This window comes from Pseudopipra pipra, chromosome 3 (genome assembly GCF_036250125.1).
Source record: "Pseudopipra pipra isolate bDixPip1 chromosome 3, bDixPip1.hap1, whole genome shotgun sequence".
NCBI lineage: Eukaryota > Metazoa > Chordata > Aves > Passeriformes > Pipridae > Pseudopipra > Pseudopipra pipra.
The window spans coordinates 34,102,750-34,121,419 of record NC_087551.1 but is presented as its reverse complement, the minus strand read 5'-3'; the positions used below and the strand labels follow the sequence as shown (position 1 = coordinate 34,121,419).

Here is an 18,670-nt window from a genome sequence, read left to right as displayed (position 1 = left end):
CTCCTCCAAAACATGCATTTCCTTTCCATCATTCTTTTTTCCTGTTCAAAGAGAAGCCAAAGCTTACTGGCAAGAAGTATTTCCTTTTTTTATTTTAGCAAGTCTCTAGGATCCTTTCAGAGTCTCATACCATCTTAATGAATACCACTGATTTGAAAATGCTGTTGTGTAGACCAGTGTGCTGGAGTACTGGGGCTCAGACCTTGGGTCTGGTTTGATGGAAGAGCTTCTGAAAGGTTCTTCCTCCACCAGTTTCCAGAGGGCAGTACCAGTCTCAGTAAGGATTGCTTCGCTGTCACTGTGAAACCCTTCTTTCTCCTCCTTCAAATGCAGGATCTAAAAGGATGCAAGAGTCTGTAAGATGTGACTTGGACTATTTCACTTTCAGACCAGCAATGTCTCTTTGCTCTTTCAGCATCCTGAGACCTACCTGTCATGCTAGGAAATAGCTGAGTAACATGCTGCAGTTAAATGTAAATTATGGGAGTTCACTCAATTCACTCCAGTACTTTTCAACAGTGATATTTTAGTGACCGCTTCAGTGTGTTGTTTGCTGGTTTGAGGTGATGCATTATCTTTTGTAAACAGTGAAGGAGAACAGTATAGCATTTTCCAAACAATAGTTGATATTCCTTAAATGCCCCGAAAGAAAGAGAAATGTTGGGACAGGATACAAAGGAGCAGTTTCTTTGCTGGGCAGAAGGAATTGAGAACTTGAAAGAAGGGAAAGCAAAAGTTTAAGCAATGGAGAAGGAGTCTCTGAAAAGATCTCTTCTTGTGCTTTTAGCTTGCACCTGTTTTGAGATGATCCTTTGCATATGGAGACAGTAAATGTAACTATAGTGAGGTATGGTGTGCCTTTAAGGCTTAAAGTTAGTTTCTCAGATACACACTCTTTTGGAAGCACAAGCTGCTCCTTCGGGTGAAGAAGATAAATGCTTCAGTCTTGAGCATCATGCCTTGCATAGTGCTGTGTTGTGAGTGCTGGTATGTAAGATTTAGTATGAAAGCAGTGATGGAATGCTGCTTGCCAGGAGATATGTTTCTCTGACTGTTTCCTAGACTGGACTTGTTTAAGGACCTCTTGTTCAACTTGTTAATGCCTTAATCCTCTTCCCTACTTTTAGATGCGTGCTATGACAGGACTTGGGAGTTCAGCAACCCAGAGCAGTATGTGAATTTTTAGCAAGCTAAAATGTTTGCTTTGCAGAAGGCAAGTGATTATATGAATGATAGAAGAAAATGACAAAAGTTTGGAATCAATGAGAAATCTCTCCTCCCATGACTTCCTTATGGTATGAAAGCACGCTTAGAAGTTAAAAAGGTATTATGTCCAGGACTTAACTTTGATCTGAGTAAATGCGGAACTGTGTTATTATCTGAAAAGGCAACTCACCTGATTAAGTTGGAAAGAGTGGGGATCTGCATGTAGATAGAAATTATTTGAAAGAGAAATTACTTTGAAGCTGTAGTTACCAGCCTGCTAGGAGCATTTGAACTGCTTTAAGGCATGTGTGCAAAAGGTGACTGACTGTATAACAAGAGTCCATTGACAACTCAGGGCTGCTAAAAAATATGGCCCTTCCCTTTTTTGTCCCTACCTGATCATGCTGGCACAGTGAAGTGGTGAAAATCACAGCTAAACAAAGATCAGTTTGGATGAAAACTAGCAGTATACTTGGGCTTCTTTTCAACTGGATTGCTTCTAAACACTCAAGAATGTTAAACACCTACTTGGTTTTTGTATTTTTGGGTGTACTAGAAGTCAGCTAGGAGATAAGATGTGCATACCAAGGCTTAACAGACTCAGATTCTTACATTTGGGTTTTGTCAGCCCTGCCTGCAGAGAAGTAAAGCTTTGACAATTTATCATATCTTAGTTTATTCCTTCATATAATTCAGATTTCTGAGATGTAGGCACGAAAGACCAGTATCCTGAAAAGGAAGCTGTAGAGAAGGTGAAGCAGAGCATGCAGGAAAATGTTTGTGCTATAGCTTGGAATAGTTCATGAACTGTCCCAGGTCCCAAATTACTGGTGTGTAAAAGTTTGTTTTCTGGAATAGTCCACAGGACGTGATGACTTTTGGGAATAATAGAGCCTAGGTTATATATTTTGTTCAAAACATGATTCCATTGTCTGTTCAAGTATTGCTGACCTCTAAGCTTGCTCTACTGGACTACCATTTATCTGCATCAAGGACAGCACTAGATGCCTTTGCATCAAGTAACCAAAGCTTTGAATTGAAGTGAGACAATTGAGCTACATCCCTCATGTGAATGCTTTCATCTGGTTGTACTTCCCATTCCAAGGAATTTTGTTCTGCCTATATTGATGTGATGTCTGAAGATTTCTCTAAGTGGTAAACAATTATTCATTTAATAGGACCTTGAAATTCTGTTCATAGGAGAAAATCAACCAGGAAAAAAAGTCTTAAGTCTGCATCAAAAATCATTCTAGACTTTGCATTGATTTACTAAACTAAAATAAGCTCCTGTTATGTGTTTGCTCCTTCATTGATGGAAATCTTGTTTGTAAATGAACTTGTGTGAAAAGCAGGCTGGTAGAAGATGTGCAGGCTAAAACTGGATTTGCATTCTTCTTGTCTGAATGTAACTTTTGTATTCACACCAAGTAATGAAAAATACCTTGTTTCAAGATTCAGAAGATGTTAGAAGTATAGTCTGTTTCAGAAACAGGGAGCAACCCAAAGCATTTTGTTAGACTGATCTGGATGAAGCTGTGATGCCTGAGGTTACAGACTTTGAAACAGTGAGTCTTGGACTGTAGATGTAGCTTTTGTTCTTGTTGTTACGTGGATTACTGCTGTGATTTCTAAAATACAAGTTGTCCAGGCTGTATTCCGGCTTCTCAAAAACAGGATGTATTATTGTTCTCCAAATTCTCAGGACTTTTTTTTTTTCCTCTGTATGCGTGGCCTCCTCATGATGAAAGTGTCCTAAGCATTATTAAAGGGGCATCTTCTTTTGAAAGAATTTTAATAGTTTCTCTTCAGGAACTTCTGCACTTCCTTTGACTTTCATTGATACAGTTGCTGTATGGGATGATAGGTTAACATTAGCTAAAAAAAAGAAATTACTTCCTGGGGTTAATGACTACTCTTCCTTTGCTATTTTTATGGAGTAGAAGAGCCATGAAGTTCCCATGAAGATTCCCATCTTCATGTCTACAATTGACTTTGTTGTTTGTCAATTCTTTATTTGAGCAGGATACTTTACCAGCTCATAATAGAAAGCACGCGGTTGGTTGTACAGGGATAAATATACCTGTGAGAATCTTCTGTGATGCTTCCTGTAGATCATGTACAGTATTGAACTGGTAAACAGCTCTTTCCAGGTGGTGTTTTTTTATTTTCCCCAAAATAGGAAAAACTGCAAGTTAGCAGATATTCTTCATGTTTCTGAGTGAACAGTACTTACATGCCAACCTCAGCATATGTGTGTATATACTGTTATTTACTATAGATTTTCAGACTATGGTTGAGCATGAGACTACTGAATGACAAACAGTTTGTATTCAGCTGTGGCCTCTCATACCAGAGGACAGCTTTTGATAACCCCAACAACAACAAAAAAACCTACCCTTCCTAACTGGAAGATGGTTTAACTTTTTCGAAATGTATCTTGGCAGGATCTGTATTGGAATCTTGCTTGTTGCTAGTATATAAAATTGGGGTAAACTATTTAGAACACACAATGCAAGTGCTGCAGTTTGAATATAAGGATGTAAAGATTGAAAATATGTATTTGTTCTTTTTGCCATTACTAGAAGTCAGTGGATTTTGTGTGGCTGTTTTGTAGTACTTGTTTTATAGACAGACAAGCTTGGAAAATTATCTGGTGCTCTGTAGCAAAGAATACCTAATGCCTAGTTTAGTTTTTTCAATCTTGCATAAAAAGCATGTGATAGGACAAGAGGGAATGGCTTTCAAATGAGAGTAGGCTTAGATTAGATATTAAGAAGAAATTATTTATTGTGAGGGAGGCGAGGCACTAGAACAGATTGTCCAGAAAAGTTGTGGATGCTCCATCCATGGAAGTGTTCAAGGTCAGTTGGAAGGGACTTTGAGCCTAGGTATAGTGGAAGGTGTCCCTGCCCATGGCAGGGGCAGTGGAGCTAGGTGATCTTTAAGGTCGCTTACAATCCAGGCTGTTTTATGATTCTGTCTTGCTTGAACTTCTGAGTTGGTGGGATGTTGCTGTTATGTGAACTGGACCGAAGAAAACTGAGATTTTGTAGAACTGGTAATCTTACTGAAAATCTGGATTGATTGGATTTATGTCTCTTTCTGGAGCCTCCTAAAAGGAAAATGGGCATTTTTGTAGTGGGAAAACCAGTTACACATATTTGATGGGACTGATTCAAAAGGCACAGTTGTTTGAGCAGAGGGACTCATTCTGGCCCAACTATCCCCAGCCCCTTGACAGCAAGGAATGCAGTGTGCTTGATCAATTCTCCTAGAATATGTATGATAATCCAGGACTGCTGGAAAACTCACTTTTGGTCATATAATGGAATCAGAGGTCTGGCATCTTGCAGCATTTTTGTAATAAAAAGTTATCTCCGTGGAGTGGATTCTATATGATGCATTTTTTTAATCCTCTTTTAAAATGCTCTCTTTCTGACTCAACTTTGACTTCTATAACAGCTGCATATTCTGTCCAATGTTCTAACTTCCATTATAAATATAACTTCAACTGCCTGCAAAAGTTATTTCTGTTAGAATAGCACTCATTTGTACTACAGCTATGCATTTCTCTGAGATGACATAGTTTTTCGTACAGATGGAAGGTAAACAATGCCAGTTGCTGTAGCAAAATGGGCAATAGAATAGCTGTGAAACATGGTATTTGGCAAATCCCACTGCTCATATTAATCCATGATTTTTTTAATCTGTTATCTTCTGTCTAGTGTTATGTTGAACTTGATGTGAATCACACCCCAACTCCAAAGCAGCTGAATTTATGTACTAGAGCTGAAATCTAATAGTGAGCAAGTTTGTTTGTTTATTTTAGATGAGAACTGGGATGACGATCAGCTTCTTGGATTTGAACCATGCAATGAAAACCTTATAACAGGTTGTAACATAATCAATGGGAAATGTGAATGTGACACCATTCGGACCTGTAATAATCCATTTGAATTTCCAAGCCGGGATACTTGTCTGTCGGCCTTAAAAAGGATTGAAGGTAAGCACTCGTCTTCAGTAATTCAGAATTAGTAATTTTTTCTGTGCAGTTGATGAAAAACTAGAATGTAGTTTAGTGTGTTTTAGGATGACTTGTTTAGTTTCAGATACACATGGTCTTGTACTTTTCAGAAAAGGAGTGTATGTTGTAGAGGAAGATAGTACCTCGGTAAGCTTGGCATTCCAAATGCTTAAGTTTAAGAATAGAAGAAACTAATAGTTGGTGATTTGTGTGCTATGATGTTTGCAGATTTTAAGACTAAATGGTTCTGTTTGCAGTTCGTGGTAGCTACCTTTGCATCTTGTTAGCTGTAAAGCAGTGTGAAATACTCACTTTAGATGTATTGATATGACTGAACCATGAATAAATGCAGTGAATTTTAGTAGTAAAGGCCTAGAAAAAGTAGTAATTATTGATTATACTTGTATCTTTTATTATATGAATGCATGAATTGCTATTTTCTTTAAGTTTACATAATGTAACATTACCTTAATGCTCATATTTTACAGTTTATATGTTCCTTTGATTAGATTTGCATTAGACCTGATATGTTTTATGTTTATGCTTCTGCATACATCCATGTTTGTTTTGTTTTTTCTTTTTATGGCTGAATTGGAAATGAGTTGGCTCAAATATATCTGGCTGGAATTAAATTTTTGTGGTGTATTTCTAGGATTGTTTTGAGCAGTTATCAAAAGTGATCTTGACCCTTTCTGTGATGCTGTAATGGACATGCGTTATTAGTCTACTTTAAACTTTAATGCTTAAAGTCATATTGCAGAAGTGAATGTATTTATATGGTTACTGGCTATATTTAAGGTTACTATCTTTGAGTTAAGGAAGTGTAATATGATGTCATCTGTTGTATTTCTTTTGTGATAAGAAAATTGGTTTTGAGCTACAGACTTTAACCAAGGAGATATTGTGAGAAACTGCTGAAACATGATCATTGGTCAAGTTGTTGCTCACTAAAGGCATACAAGTGCTTTGTCTGGGCTTTTTGTGGTTTCTTTTTTAGCTCTAGGAAGAGCAGAGGCCGAACCTTTCGTCTTTTGTTGCTGTAGTCGTGGGCAGTAGCATGGGTTCCTAAGTAATCTTACTCACCAGTTCTTTTTTAACTTGTGAATGTGTGACTAAGTCTGTAGTAGTTCAGCAGGACTCCATTGGAATGACAATTCATCATGTGTTTAACTCGCTATGAAAATCTGCTGTGGGTTGCTTTTCTGTACTTTGCAGCCTCGGAAGAAATGGACGTAATTTGTGGAATGGCATAGCTAAAGCAGGTTGATTCTTTGTGCCACTTGCAACCTCTTGTTTCAGCTAAATTTCCATTCTAAAAAGAACAGCATTTCATACTTAGCCATGAGGTAACAATATTCTACCTGTGAACTGTTTGGTATAAGAGCAATGGTTCAGTTATTTTTTCAGAGGTGTAATTTTTTAACTTTTTTAAAATTTGTTTTCTTGGGTTTATTTCCCTGGGGAGTGGGAAGGGTGTTCTTCCAAAGCCTCAGACTATAGGGCACCAGTAGAAGTATTGACCTGTTGACTTTTTAATCTTTCACAATTTGGAAGGATGCAAGTGTTGAAACAATAATGGTATCCTTAAATACCAGAAATCTGGCAGTTACAACTTCAGTGTTATAACAGTCCAGCTTTTACTCATAAGAGTGTGGATTTGCATTTTCATCTTTAGATTACCAAACAGTACCACTGAGGGATGTCGAAAGTTAAATCCCTTTGTATTTCCTATAGATGGGCAGAAGTCATAATGTAACTTTGATTTCTGCATTTGACAGATGTAGTCTGTCAAATCTGCCTACTGAGTCTTACACTGTAAGTGCTTACTCCCTCTTTCTCCAACTAGGATTGGTAATTGAATGCTGACTGCTAATAGACGTTGTTTCTTTAAATGCATTAGTTCTTGTTTTGATAATTAAAACCAAAGTAATGCTTCATCCTGTACCTAAGCTAATGGAAAAGAAGAATAACTTTTTTCCACTAGTGCTTGCCACGTCCCTGTTTGCGAAGCAAGCCAAGTCTCTTAGGTAAAATGGAATAGACACTTTTGTGTGTCTGAGCCAGTATTTGCTGTTTGAATATTTCAGGCTTTCAAAGTTTAATAGTCTGAAAGTGGAATTCATCCATTTGGAAACTCCACCTGAAACATGGCTTAGGTAGTATGCAAACCAGAGGACTCTTTGAGCATGTTAAAATAAAGAAATCTTTCAGTTTCTTGAAAGGCAAGCTAAATCTTAAACTGTAGTGTCGTTTAAAAAGGGATGATTCATAAGATCTGTTAAATATGCCAAATTAAGATTTTCCTGAAATTCAAAGTACTGATGTATACTTCACTCTTTTGGCTTGTCTGTTAAAGATAATAGCAGGAAGATTTGAAACTAATAATTTAAATCTTCAAATACTCTAATAGAATCTGTTGCCATGGAAAGTGGGACCAAGGGAGGATAATCTAACTTCCCTCTCCTCACCACACTTTGCATGGATAATTAAATACAGAGTGTGATTAAAAAGACATAAGTTGAGCACCTGAATGATGGATACAACATAATCAGTTTTTGAAGAAAACTGTAAGAGGAAAAGTGCCATCTAGCAGCTAGTTCCATGAGGATATAACACAATCGAAAATATTTTGTTATTCAGTTACATATCTCTCTGCAAGATTTTTGATATTCATTATACGTTTATATATCATTCACATGTTGATGAACTTCCATAACACAACTGAGGGAAGGGAAAGTACTTAACGCCATCCTGCTGAGGGGAAAAGTGGGTAAAGTAGCTAGGTAGCTTTCCTTCTACTTATGAAGATAATCATGAAGGAATAAGGTCCTACCTATCAAGGGAATTTATTTTTTTTAATGGCAATATTGTTGTTAAAAGCAAAGCTGAAATAGATTTGTAATGTTACAGAATATGTGATAAACTGGAACCTAGAAAATTACTACAGCGCCCTTTCTTTTGTTGGAATTTTTTGTCGTTTCCTTGAAAGAAGGAAGGGTGCAGTTAGTCTGCCCAACCATACTAAATATACATATGTCCAGTCACAAGAGATGCTGGGCCTAATGCAAAGCATTACCTCTGTCAACCTGCACTGCTCACTGAAAGCCTGCAGATAAGGAATCTGTTCTGTAAATACAATCTGACAAATAACAAACAGTAAGCTGAAATCTGGAGTCCCATTTCCGGATGAGAACACACTAAGGGGTTGGAGTTTTGCATGTATTTCATTTCGTTGTGTCTTTTTGTGCTCGCACCTTCCCTTTCAAAGAGCCATTGCAGTCATCTTCCTTCTTTATCTGGTTTGTCTTAAGCTTTCCAGGCTGTATGTGGTCTTCCCTCCTGGGCTTGGTGTCAGTTCTATCTTGCTTACTCTGCTAACCCAAAGTTTTCTCGTTAGCTTCATGTAGGATCTTTCTTGCCCTGTTAGCTTGTATCTGCCTGCCTTCCTGGGTTTCACATATTTCGTTCTACCTGTACCTTTCTGTGTCTCCTTTTCTTGCTTTCTTTGCCTACCTATTGCATTCTGTTTGCACCCCAGTTCACTTAAAGCAACTTTTTCTGTCCTCCCTTCCTGAAATCAGGCTGCATAGGCTCTAATGTCACATTGTTTAGATGTTACTGACAGGGCCTAAAGCCATGTTCTTTATTTTGTCTCCTTGAGTCTTGCTCTACCCTATTCTGAAGAAGGCTGTAATGAGAAGAGGTTTTTTTAACCTCTGCTCAAATGTATGTAACCTCTGTAGGGGTGCTGATGTCTATTTGCAAGAAAGTATGGCGAGGCTCAAGTGCAGTCTCAGTAAGACAGGTACTGAAAGGCAGTTGTCACCCCCGTTCCTTGGTTTCCTGCAAAACAGTAGGATTAGATAAATTTGAAAGGATTGGTTTTGTCATAGAATTTGGTAGCTAACTTCTGTCTAATTTTCATGTAGATATGCTGCAAATGTTCAAAGAGTTGTTACTTCAGTAGAGTATCATAAAGCATATTTATACCTTAGAGGTCTCCCCAACTCAATTACCAGGCTTGAAGTGTCTGTTTCTCTACATGGACCATCAGTGACTTTTTGTAGAGAAGATTTGTATAGAGAACATGAACTGTCCTACTGTGAGGGAATGCACATATTTGGGGCCAGAAAGAAACTGTCTGGAAAAGCTATTGCATACCTAAGTAGTAGTAATAATAATAATAATAATAATAATAGATTCCTGTGTTGGGGTGGGTTTTTTTGTTATTGTTGTTTAAAATGCTTTTGGTTATTGTCTTGATGAGTGCCTGCTCTGATATGGTTCAGGAAATCCTGTGTTCTTGAGCTTGGAAAGCTTGTTTCTATTTAGGAGATTGCTAATGATGACAACTTGGTTGAACTTGGACTGCTGGAGTGGACTGTGAAAAATATGGCCACAGGGTAGAAAGTGAGGAGATGCTGCTGTCTGCTGAGCACAGTAACAACCAGGAGTCTAATAAGCTGCATCTATGCTTTCTTGCAGTCATGATCTGCGAAGAATTAGCTGCAGATGGCACAGAAGAGTCAGTTCTTCAGACATTATGTGAGATACTGAGGATTGAGGGTGGGGGAAGTAAAAGAGGAAGTAATTTTTTTTTCAAGATAAATTTGTAGGACATTGATAGGTAGTAGCATTGAAAACTTGTAATGTAGTGTCAGTCCAAGTAGCTCAGAATCTAGTTTGACAGACTGCATTCCAGTTTTGGAATTTTCTGCTGTCTCTCCCTCTATGCCTGTCTCTGGCACCAGTTCAGATGGCCCAGCAGAGCTTCAGAGAACAGGAGCTTCTTCAGTCCGCTCCTCCTCTTCTGTGCTCTCATGGGCTGATTCTTCAAAGGCATCATCAGGTCTTTGCAATGATAACTCACTTCTTAAAAAAGTTTTCTGCTAGAACAGCTATCTCCTCTTCCCTCTGGGAAGTGAGGGGAAAGTTGTGGGTCAGAGGCATCCTGTCTTTCACTAGGGGGATTTTACTTAAGGTTGGGTTCTCTTCAACTGGGTTTACTAAAAACTTCAGTCTGCAGATTCTTTCAAAGATAAATGCTTGCTTTGATACTATCAGGTACTGATGTGACACAGACAAACATGATTTCCAGAGAGAGCGTAAGCGCTTCCAGTTATAGCGATAATGGTGGTTTTGTCTTACAGGTTCTCTCAGTGTACCCTTGAGCTCTAAGAGAAACAAATTGACTTTATCAGTTGTGCTCTACCAAAACCATAAGCATTTTCCATGTCAAAATTAAACCCAGTCTTTATTCAAAGTAAATGTGAAGGATGAAATTTGTACCTTTTTTGATGAAAGATGTGATTAATGTACTAGGTAAACCAACACCCTTCACTTGCATCTCTGTCCACATGTAAAACCTGCTGCTGATACAGAGTTATTCAAACTGTTATTTTAAGGGTTGCTTCTTGGTTAACTGGCTTGCACCTTTCTGAGCTATTCACTGCTGTCCTTCGTATGTGAAAGGAAAAGGACTTTTAAGTTGCTGGTGTCTATTAAGCTGGTTTATTGCAACACGCTCCTTGCATTCCATTATTTTTACATGTAACTGAATAACTTTATGCTGACAAATGTTGCAATACCTGTTAGACCAGTCCTGGAATAACAAATATGAGAAGGTAATGTTATTCCGAATGCTTGTTTGGTTGTTGTTAAGTCTGATTTTGTGTTAAACTTCACTTGTGTGGTCTTAATGGCTGTATCGAATGAACTAGAACAAAGTAGATCCTGCTCTGTGCTGATTTATCAAGCAAGGAGATGAGTGAAATACCTTCAAATGTGCTTAATCTGATATGCTTTCTATTCTCCTTGCACAACAATTAACGTATGTTTTTGCTAAAATAACTGAACTTTGAAGGTTGGTATGTGTTTGCAATAAAGAATGCAGTTGTGGCAAAGATCCAGATTTTACCCTTGAACATGCTTGTGAGAGCCAATCAGTGCATTTGAAGGCAAAATTTCACATGAAACACAGAGGAAAACAGCAGTACAAAAAAGCTTTTGGGCTTTTTTTCTGACTGCATAGAGACAGAAGGAAAAAACATTTGATATGGAAGTAATATGGATAAGGAATACTAATAAGAACTTAAATATACAAAGATATTTTCCAAAAGAAAAAGAAAGGAAGATAACTTGATCGTTAATTGTTGAGAGAGTTTTGTGACAGTGGCACAACTGGCAGTGCAGTTGCTCTCACAGCATGACAGCACAGTGTTAAATTTGCAGGACTTGTCGCTTTTCTGATGTTAGTTCCTCTGAGAACTGTTCCCTGATCAAGGAAGTATGATCTTTTTCTAATGTGTTGGCTCTTTTACCATGTCCTGTTTTTTAAGATGAGTTGTCATACAGACGACATCTGTGGCATCAAATTTCAAGCTAACCAGAGGAAAACCTTGTAGAAGTTCCAGAAAGATATCAAAAGGGAAAACTGACTTTCATATTTCTATATTGATGTGACTGGATACCTAATTTTAGATTTAATTAGATTATAAATAATGCAGTTTGTATTAATGGGGGAAAAGCTGCATGGCAGGAGGGAAGGTTGAATAAAGAACACAGAACTGAGCAGCTGGTTAAAAAAAACCTAAGTGTTAGGATTACAAAAATTACTTACAATTGTAACTAATGCTGTATCTTCTATATTTTCCCTTGCCATTTTATGTAAATGTGTGGTGTTTTTACTATATAGTAACTGAGCTTGTTGCCTTGCTGTGCTGCACTTGCTGCTGTACAGATGCCACACCTGCTTTTTCTTCTTCTGCATCAATATCCTTGTGTATGTAATGCTTATGGAGAGGGTACTGGATCTTCAATTTATGACACTTCAGTTTCCTTCAAACTTGCAGTTTTGGAGATTGCTGTGGACAGAAGTGTAACCTTAACTGTAGGGATAGGACTGTGTGACAAATGCCTCCTACAAAGCCAGCAGTCAGATGTGGACAGTCAAAGCAGGGTTGTTCCTAGAGACAAAGGGACATTCTTCATACCTTTTTCTGTTTCAAATGCTTATCTGCATTCATCTGAAACTGAATACAAGATAACTGATTGTACCTGGAGCCTCTATGAGAGCAGGAAAAGAACAGGGCAGGTATCTTACAGCTAGTAAGAGCTTGCTCTTGATAAATTCAGCGCTTCCTAAATGCTTTTTTTCCATGTTGGCAAGTAGGCTGTGCTGAAGTATGTCCGCTTTAACTGTAGTGGCAAGTTAAAGGTTTTAATGAATGCTTGACCTTCTGTTCAAGTTGAGAAAGAGAGTGAAAATGGAGCAGGTGACTTTTAGCAGAACACTTCCAGATGCAGTGTTGATTTTAAGGATCAAAAGTTATCTCCACGTGACAGAAGAGACCCGAGCAAAGATCTCGAATTGAATGGTGTGTAAACATTAGGTTAATGTTGCATAGTTGCAGGAAGCTATATTCCTGTGGTTGGGTCACAGGTCTTGTTTAAACAGGGCAAGTCTTGTTTGGATATATGCGGCATTGATGCTGACAGAAATAACTGAGTGTTGAATGAATGTGTCCAGTGATAGTGGTATCAATGACATACTTGTCAATATGACAATTTCAGTATGATGGTTATGTCTCTATAAATATTGAGAAGCAGTTTATTGTAAAATAAAGTAAATTTTTTTTGTTTGTTTGATCACCTTCATAACTTCACAGTTGTCTCTTTAAATTAATGCTATACCATTATATTGTGATTCTGAATGGCTGTATAGCATGGTGACAAGCTATTTTAGCTCTGTCTCCAAATTTAGGCCTTGAAGTTGTTGTGATGGTGCTGTTTACTAAATAGAACAAACACTATGCAGCTTCCACATCATCAGACTAATTTTTCTTTGCAATAGAATGAAGCATTACCAGCAATGGTTGTCTCCAAGATGGATAGATGGAGACTAGAATGGAAGCAAGATCCTGTGAACCAGTTGGGTTTTAGAGAAACTTTGAATAATCCCTTTCAGAGGATGGAAGGTGGTAGAGGAAAGGAGCAAAAGAGCAGTGTTTCTGGAAAACTTCCATTACCTGTACTTCAGAATACACTGCAGATAGGATGCTTAATAAGCTTGGTTTGCCCTGGCAACTAGTGCAGGGATACTCATACAGGTGTTCCAACAGTAGCCTTTTCAAGATGCATGAAAATTTAACTCAATCCTACTTAAACATTACAAAAATGTGTATGAGCCCATTTATCTGTGTTCACTACTAGAAGATCAAACACTTCTTCCTCCCCATATACAAAAGCACTTTCTAATTAATACAGTAATAAACATGTCCCTATAAAATAATTTGCAAATGTAAAGCTTTTGCTTTGTTAGAAAGCAAAATTATTTATATCTGCAATGGAGTTTGTGATATTAATGTGATAAGAAAACAATTATTCCCTAAGCAAATGCATATTTGTTTAGTTGTTTTGTTGCTTGTTTGGTTTTTTTCGATAATTATAATAATACTTAGTGTTCTGCACATTAGCTTACATAATATGGGACTCTACATGCTCTTCACTGTTGGCTTTTCTGTGCTAGTAAATGCAGGGGAGTTTTAATTGCTGGTCAAACTTTTGGGGTCAGGCTGAGCTCCTGCCCCCATTGCCTTCAACCCAAGGTTCCACTCTGGACTTCTGCAAGCAGTGGTGCTGATGTGCATGGAAGGAGTTTCTAGTTTGCTTCCACAGTCATCAGAAGTGTATCAAAGACTTCAATGTAATAACCTCTGGGAAATGATGTTGTAAGTAGGATACTATCCTAGATCTATCATGGGATTGTACGTTGAGCACTCACACCCCTTGCTTTGTTGGTTGGGGTTTGGTTGCTTGGTCTGGTTTAGTGTGTGTTGTGAATCATTTCAAGCAGAAGACTTTGCCTGCTTCTGTTCTTCTTCCTTTATCCCATTTTTGTCATCTACTTCCAGCAACCTTAGAAGTGGGATATTTTGTCTGGGTCCACTTTTCTTTTTTAGAACTGGCGAAGTTTCCTTCTATGTCAAGTGAGTACCTCATCAAGTCTTGCTGGGAGGTACCTCTCTAGAAAACTGTCCTTTTATTACTAATGAGTGTAAATGTTTATCTAATAGAGGTACACCTTTGGAGAAGAGGATTTCTACTATAGCAATTAAAAAACCACATCTGAATCCCTTTTAGATGTCTGGCTAACTACTTCTCGTTATTAAACTTTCTTTTCCAAATTACAGACCTTGCTAATTTGGTAGCATTAAATCTGGCTGGATGCTATGTGACAAATGCACAATCTACCCTTCCCCTTTAAAAAAACAGCAGTGGGGAGGGGGGAAGGTGTGCAAAAGCCATTTCAGGTTTTCCTGTAGTTGTGACTTGCTTCTGTTCTAATTAGCTGTAATCTGTCACTGACAGCCTGATCTAATGATCTAGGAAGTTTTATTCTGAGCTTATTCCTTCTGTTTGCCCTTTACTCTGCCCTTTAACGTTCAATATGAGCAGGTGTTGCTTGATTGCACCCTCTTGATCCCCAGAAGAAAACCCTGCATAAAACTTAAAAAAAAAAATAAAAAATAATTCCTCTTACAAAGACTTCCAAGATGATTTTCCTCACCCTACCCCAGGCTGTTATCAGGGGTACAGCTGACAGTAGAAGCAAACATCCAAATGTCTATTTAAGGGATGGAAACTACCTGGTTGTAAGTGGGCTCTTCAGCACTAAGTTCCACCTTTCTTGATGACACTGCACTGAGATGGTGCTCTGTACTATCCTTAGGTGCTGGTCTTGAGCATAGGTGGTATGTGTGCATCCTTTTTGGGTGCTTAAAAACAAAATACCTACTCTCCAAATACTGGGACAGCTGTCCATTACTGTCATTATGTACTTTCTGGGCATGTGTTTGCATTTTTAGTTACTGATAAAGGATTAATCTGTACAGATACTTGCGGAGAGGGTGGGTGGTTCTATATGTGAAGCCTGACCTTGAAGCTGAATGGCTTTCTCAAAAGAAAACCCAACCAAAGGCTTTCTTAGCCTTAGTGCTGATGAAAAATAGCTCTACCCCTTCTTGAATTCCTGCATATGTTCTCTTCCCTGTTGTTCTGGATTCCCTCAAGTGTTCTGTGTTCAAAGTATTTTTTAAGTTCTTGCTGTTCAAATCCAAGAAAGCTTCCTTCCCATTCATCAAGTAACTAATATAATGTATGTTAAATAACTTTTCTAGAATCAGATGTGTTTTCTGTTCAGAAGAGGTAAAGCTTTCAATAACTCTTAGCTTCAGTTAGGAAAAGAAAAATGGTGCTTTTGTATGTTTTAGAGACATGTAAAAATTGTTGTTATAGTGACAAACTGATCTACATAATTTAAGGTGTTAGAATTGAAATGACCTGTCAGACACATGTGCCAAAATCACAACTTCTATAAATGACTGCACTGATAATGTTAAACATGTTTGACACTAGCACATAACTTTAGAAGGACAAAGAAAACACTCTCTTGATTTAAAACAAACAAACATAAAAAAACCCTAAAACCCCAAACTGGAAACTCAAATCTACTTTTGACCTCTGGTTAGGAGGTGCAGTCATATACAGCAGCAGAGGAAATTCCTGACATTCTAGCTATGTGAGCTGGGGCTTCCAACCCTTTTGCCAGACTTACACATGTGGGTCTGATGTCTTTTCTTAGTTGTCATTTCAGGCTTCTTACAGAAGTGAATGGGGAACAAAATAATGCCAAAAGCAACATGTTTCATCCTTCTGCTTTGGGTCTTTATGTAGTATGTATTAAGTGCTTTGGGATAGTTTTGAACACGAGTTCCTAAACTCTTGTTCATTTTTAGAAGCCAGGATAGAATACTAGTATTAAGATTTTACAACTTGAGTACAAATAATATATTTTTAAAAAGCTAATCTGGATGCTCCTGAAGAAAACCACTTCAAATATCAAAAATTGTTCAATAAACTTGGGACTGATATAACATGCTAGAATGACGGATAGAAAACAAGATTGTAAAATTTTGTTTAAATGGACTTATTTTATATTATTGTCCTGTTACAGTTTGTGGACAGTGTGGGTATTCCTTACCTGGGTAGATCACATGTGATAGAAAACTAAAATAGGAATCTTCATGCTGTTGCTTTTCAGAAGTCTTGCACATTGTACTGCTATATCAGCCATAGAGTTAGAGTCTATACTTTAGTCTGTGACATTGCTCTGGGCATCCAGTCCTTATCATGGTACAAGCTTCTGCTTTCAGCTTCCAGCTTGCAATAACTGGATACCTTCTGCTGGGGCTTTGATGTCCTCCAATGTAGGCATACTAGGTACAGGACAAATGGCTTGAGCCTGGAACTCACCTGTTAGAGCTGGAGAGCTATTGGAATTTAAATGCTGTCAGTGTCCTTGAACTGGATCTGTCCCTGAACAAGATGCTGGCAGCTGCCAAGTCATGAATAAGAAGAGCCAAGTGTTTGAGGAAAGTGGATTTTTGGGAGAGCATACAAGTAACTGAAGGTGGATGGAACTTGGATCCTGACTCAAGGGCTGTACCTGGGTAGCAGGGCCCTGTTCATTATAAAGAAATGGGTGATCTGACTGGTTCGCTGCTACGTCTGTAGCTTTTACAGAACATGATATATCACCTAATGAAAGAGTCTGAGGTGCAGGAGAAAATTGTTTCTTTTATCAACACCTAAATTGTATGAATTTAGAACTCTCTATTACTGCATAAAGTTATTCTAACTTTAAGATTTGTTTTTTTTTTTTAAAGTGTGTTTGCTTAGTCTTTTTCAGAACTCTATAGCATGTTACTGAGATTCCCAAACCAGGTCTACAGGAGCTAGCATTATATAAAGGGATGGTACACATCAATACTGCTTGAAAACAGCTTACTGTCTCCTTTGCCATTCTGTTTGAGCAAGCTGTCTATTGAAATGAGGGGTAAATAAGGACTCTAGTTAACTGCTAATTAACAATCCCTTATGAGGATTGTCCTGTATAAGTGGCTGTGGTTTACTGCTGTATTCTGCAGGTTGCTTAGGTTGCAGATGAGTTTCAGCGGAGCTTTTCAGTACTAATGTGAAGTGAGACTATGTGAAACTTGAAAACTGAGATAAAGCTGTGTCTTCACAATAACACATCCCTAACTACTTTTGAATGACACCGTAATGTTCCAGTAATGTGAGTAGCTCTCTTACACATAGAGCAGAGTGTGAGTGCTCACTGTGAGAAAGCCTTACACTTTCTGTAAGCCAACATCGGTTTGTTTCAGGAGGCTGCAGACAGAAGCTGTCTGTGTCTGACTTCTACTCAAGAGTCCTGCATTTGTGAAACATTGCTTTGCTAATGCAAACCTCTGTTTTCCTTCTTAATCCTAGGGACTATTGCTATGAAAGCTACTAGCTCGTTGACAAGGGAAAGAGAGCTTTGCTTTCTAGCAGATATCTGGTTTGTCTTTACAGTTGCAGTCCACAAAACCTATCACTGTATGGTCAAACATGGTTTCACATGTGCACCTCTTTTCATCACTGTGGTAGTTCTCACTTGCCTGATACTGTACACAATTGAAATTCAGATCTGTGGAATATGGAGCAAGAAATGAAACTTGCTGAAATCTTTCTTTTACTTTCTCATAAAACTCCAGCAGAAATCTGTGAATCATTGCTAGGTCTGCAGATTGGCTCACCTGTTAACCTCCTGTGGCAAAACTTCCTTTTTTTTTTCTTCTTGTTCTTCCTCCCCTCCTAGGGGGAAAATTGTCATAGGCTACAGCTAAGGAACCTTCTGGGGAGTGTAGGGATTGCTATGGCGTTGGAGGAAAAAAATTGAGAAGGCAAAGGAAAAATATCAAAAGGATAAGACTCACAACTGTGTCATGCTTGTGATCTTGCTTATGTGTTGGGGATTTTGTCCTTATTGTTTTGTAGTTTGGTGGGCTTTTTTGTTTATTTTTGTTGGTGGGGGTTTGATTGTTGTTTCTTTGGTGGGGTTTTCTTCATTTTTCTCCACTGAAACTAAAATATCTGAACCTATCCGTTATTTACTAAGGTATCTGTAGTAGATACAGACCAGAAGTCCTGATGGCTTACCAGGATTACAAAAGTTGACAAATGGGAGCTGTAACCTAAAGCATTTGTGAAGGTATAGCCTAGTAAAAATATGAGATCACTTTAAATTTCTTTGTCAATACTGCCACAGAGGAATTATATCTATCTTATATGAAAAACAGTTTTTGTTACCTGGCTATGTCTGTGTGAGGTGTGTTCTCTAAATGTGCCTGTGATAAGGTTTCTTTTCTTAAAAATAAATAAAAGAGCAGTGAGCTACTCTGTGCTTTGTAGTCCAGTGGTTTTGACCCATCCTGACTAAGTTGAATGAATTGATACTTCCTTTCTCATCTGTGTTTTGTGTAAACAAAGACTGACCTAGTTTAGGCATTAAAGTGCTTCTGGCTTTGAATCCCAAGTGGAAAAGAGGGCTTTTGA

General features: G+C 38.0%; 1 protein-coding gene across 2 annotated transcripts in view; it reads left to right on the top strand.

Annotated features, from left to right (window-relative positions):
• Window positions 1–18,670, top strand: part of CRIM1 (cysteine rich transmembrane BMP regulator 1) — a 169,959-nt gene that overhangs the window by 8,770 nt on the left and 142,519 nt on the right. For both annotated transcript variants that reach the window (XM_064648598.1, XM_064648597.1), the window contains exon 2: window positions 5,036–5,209. In XM_064648598.1, the coding sequence (XP_064504668.1) occupies window positions 5,036–5,209 (174 nt within the window). The remainder of the gene's footprint in view (window positions 1–5,035; window positions 5,210–18,670) is intronic.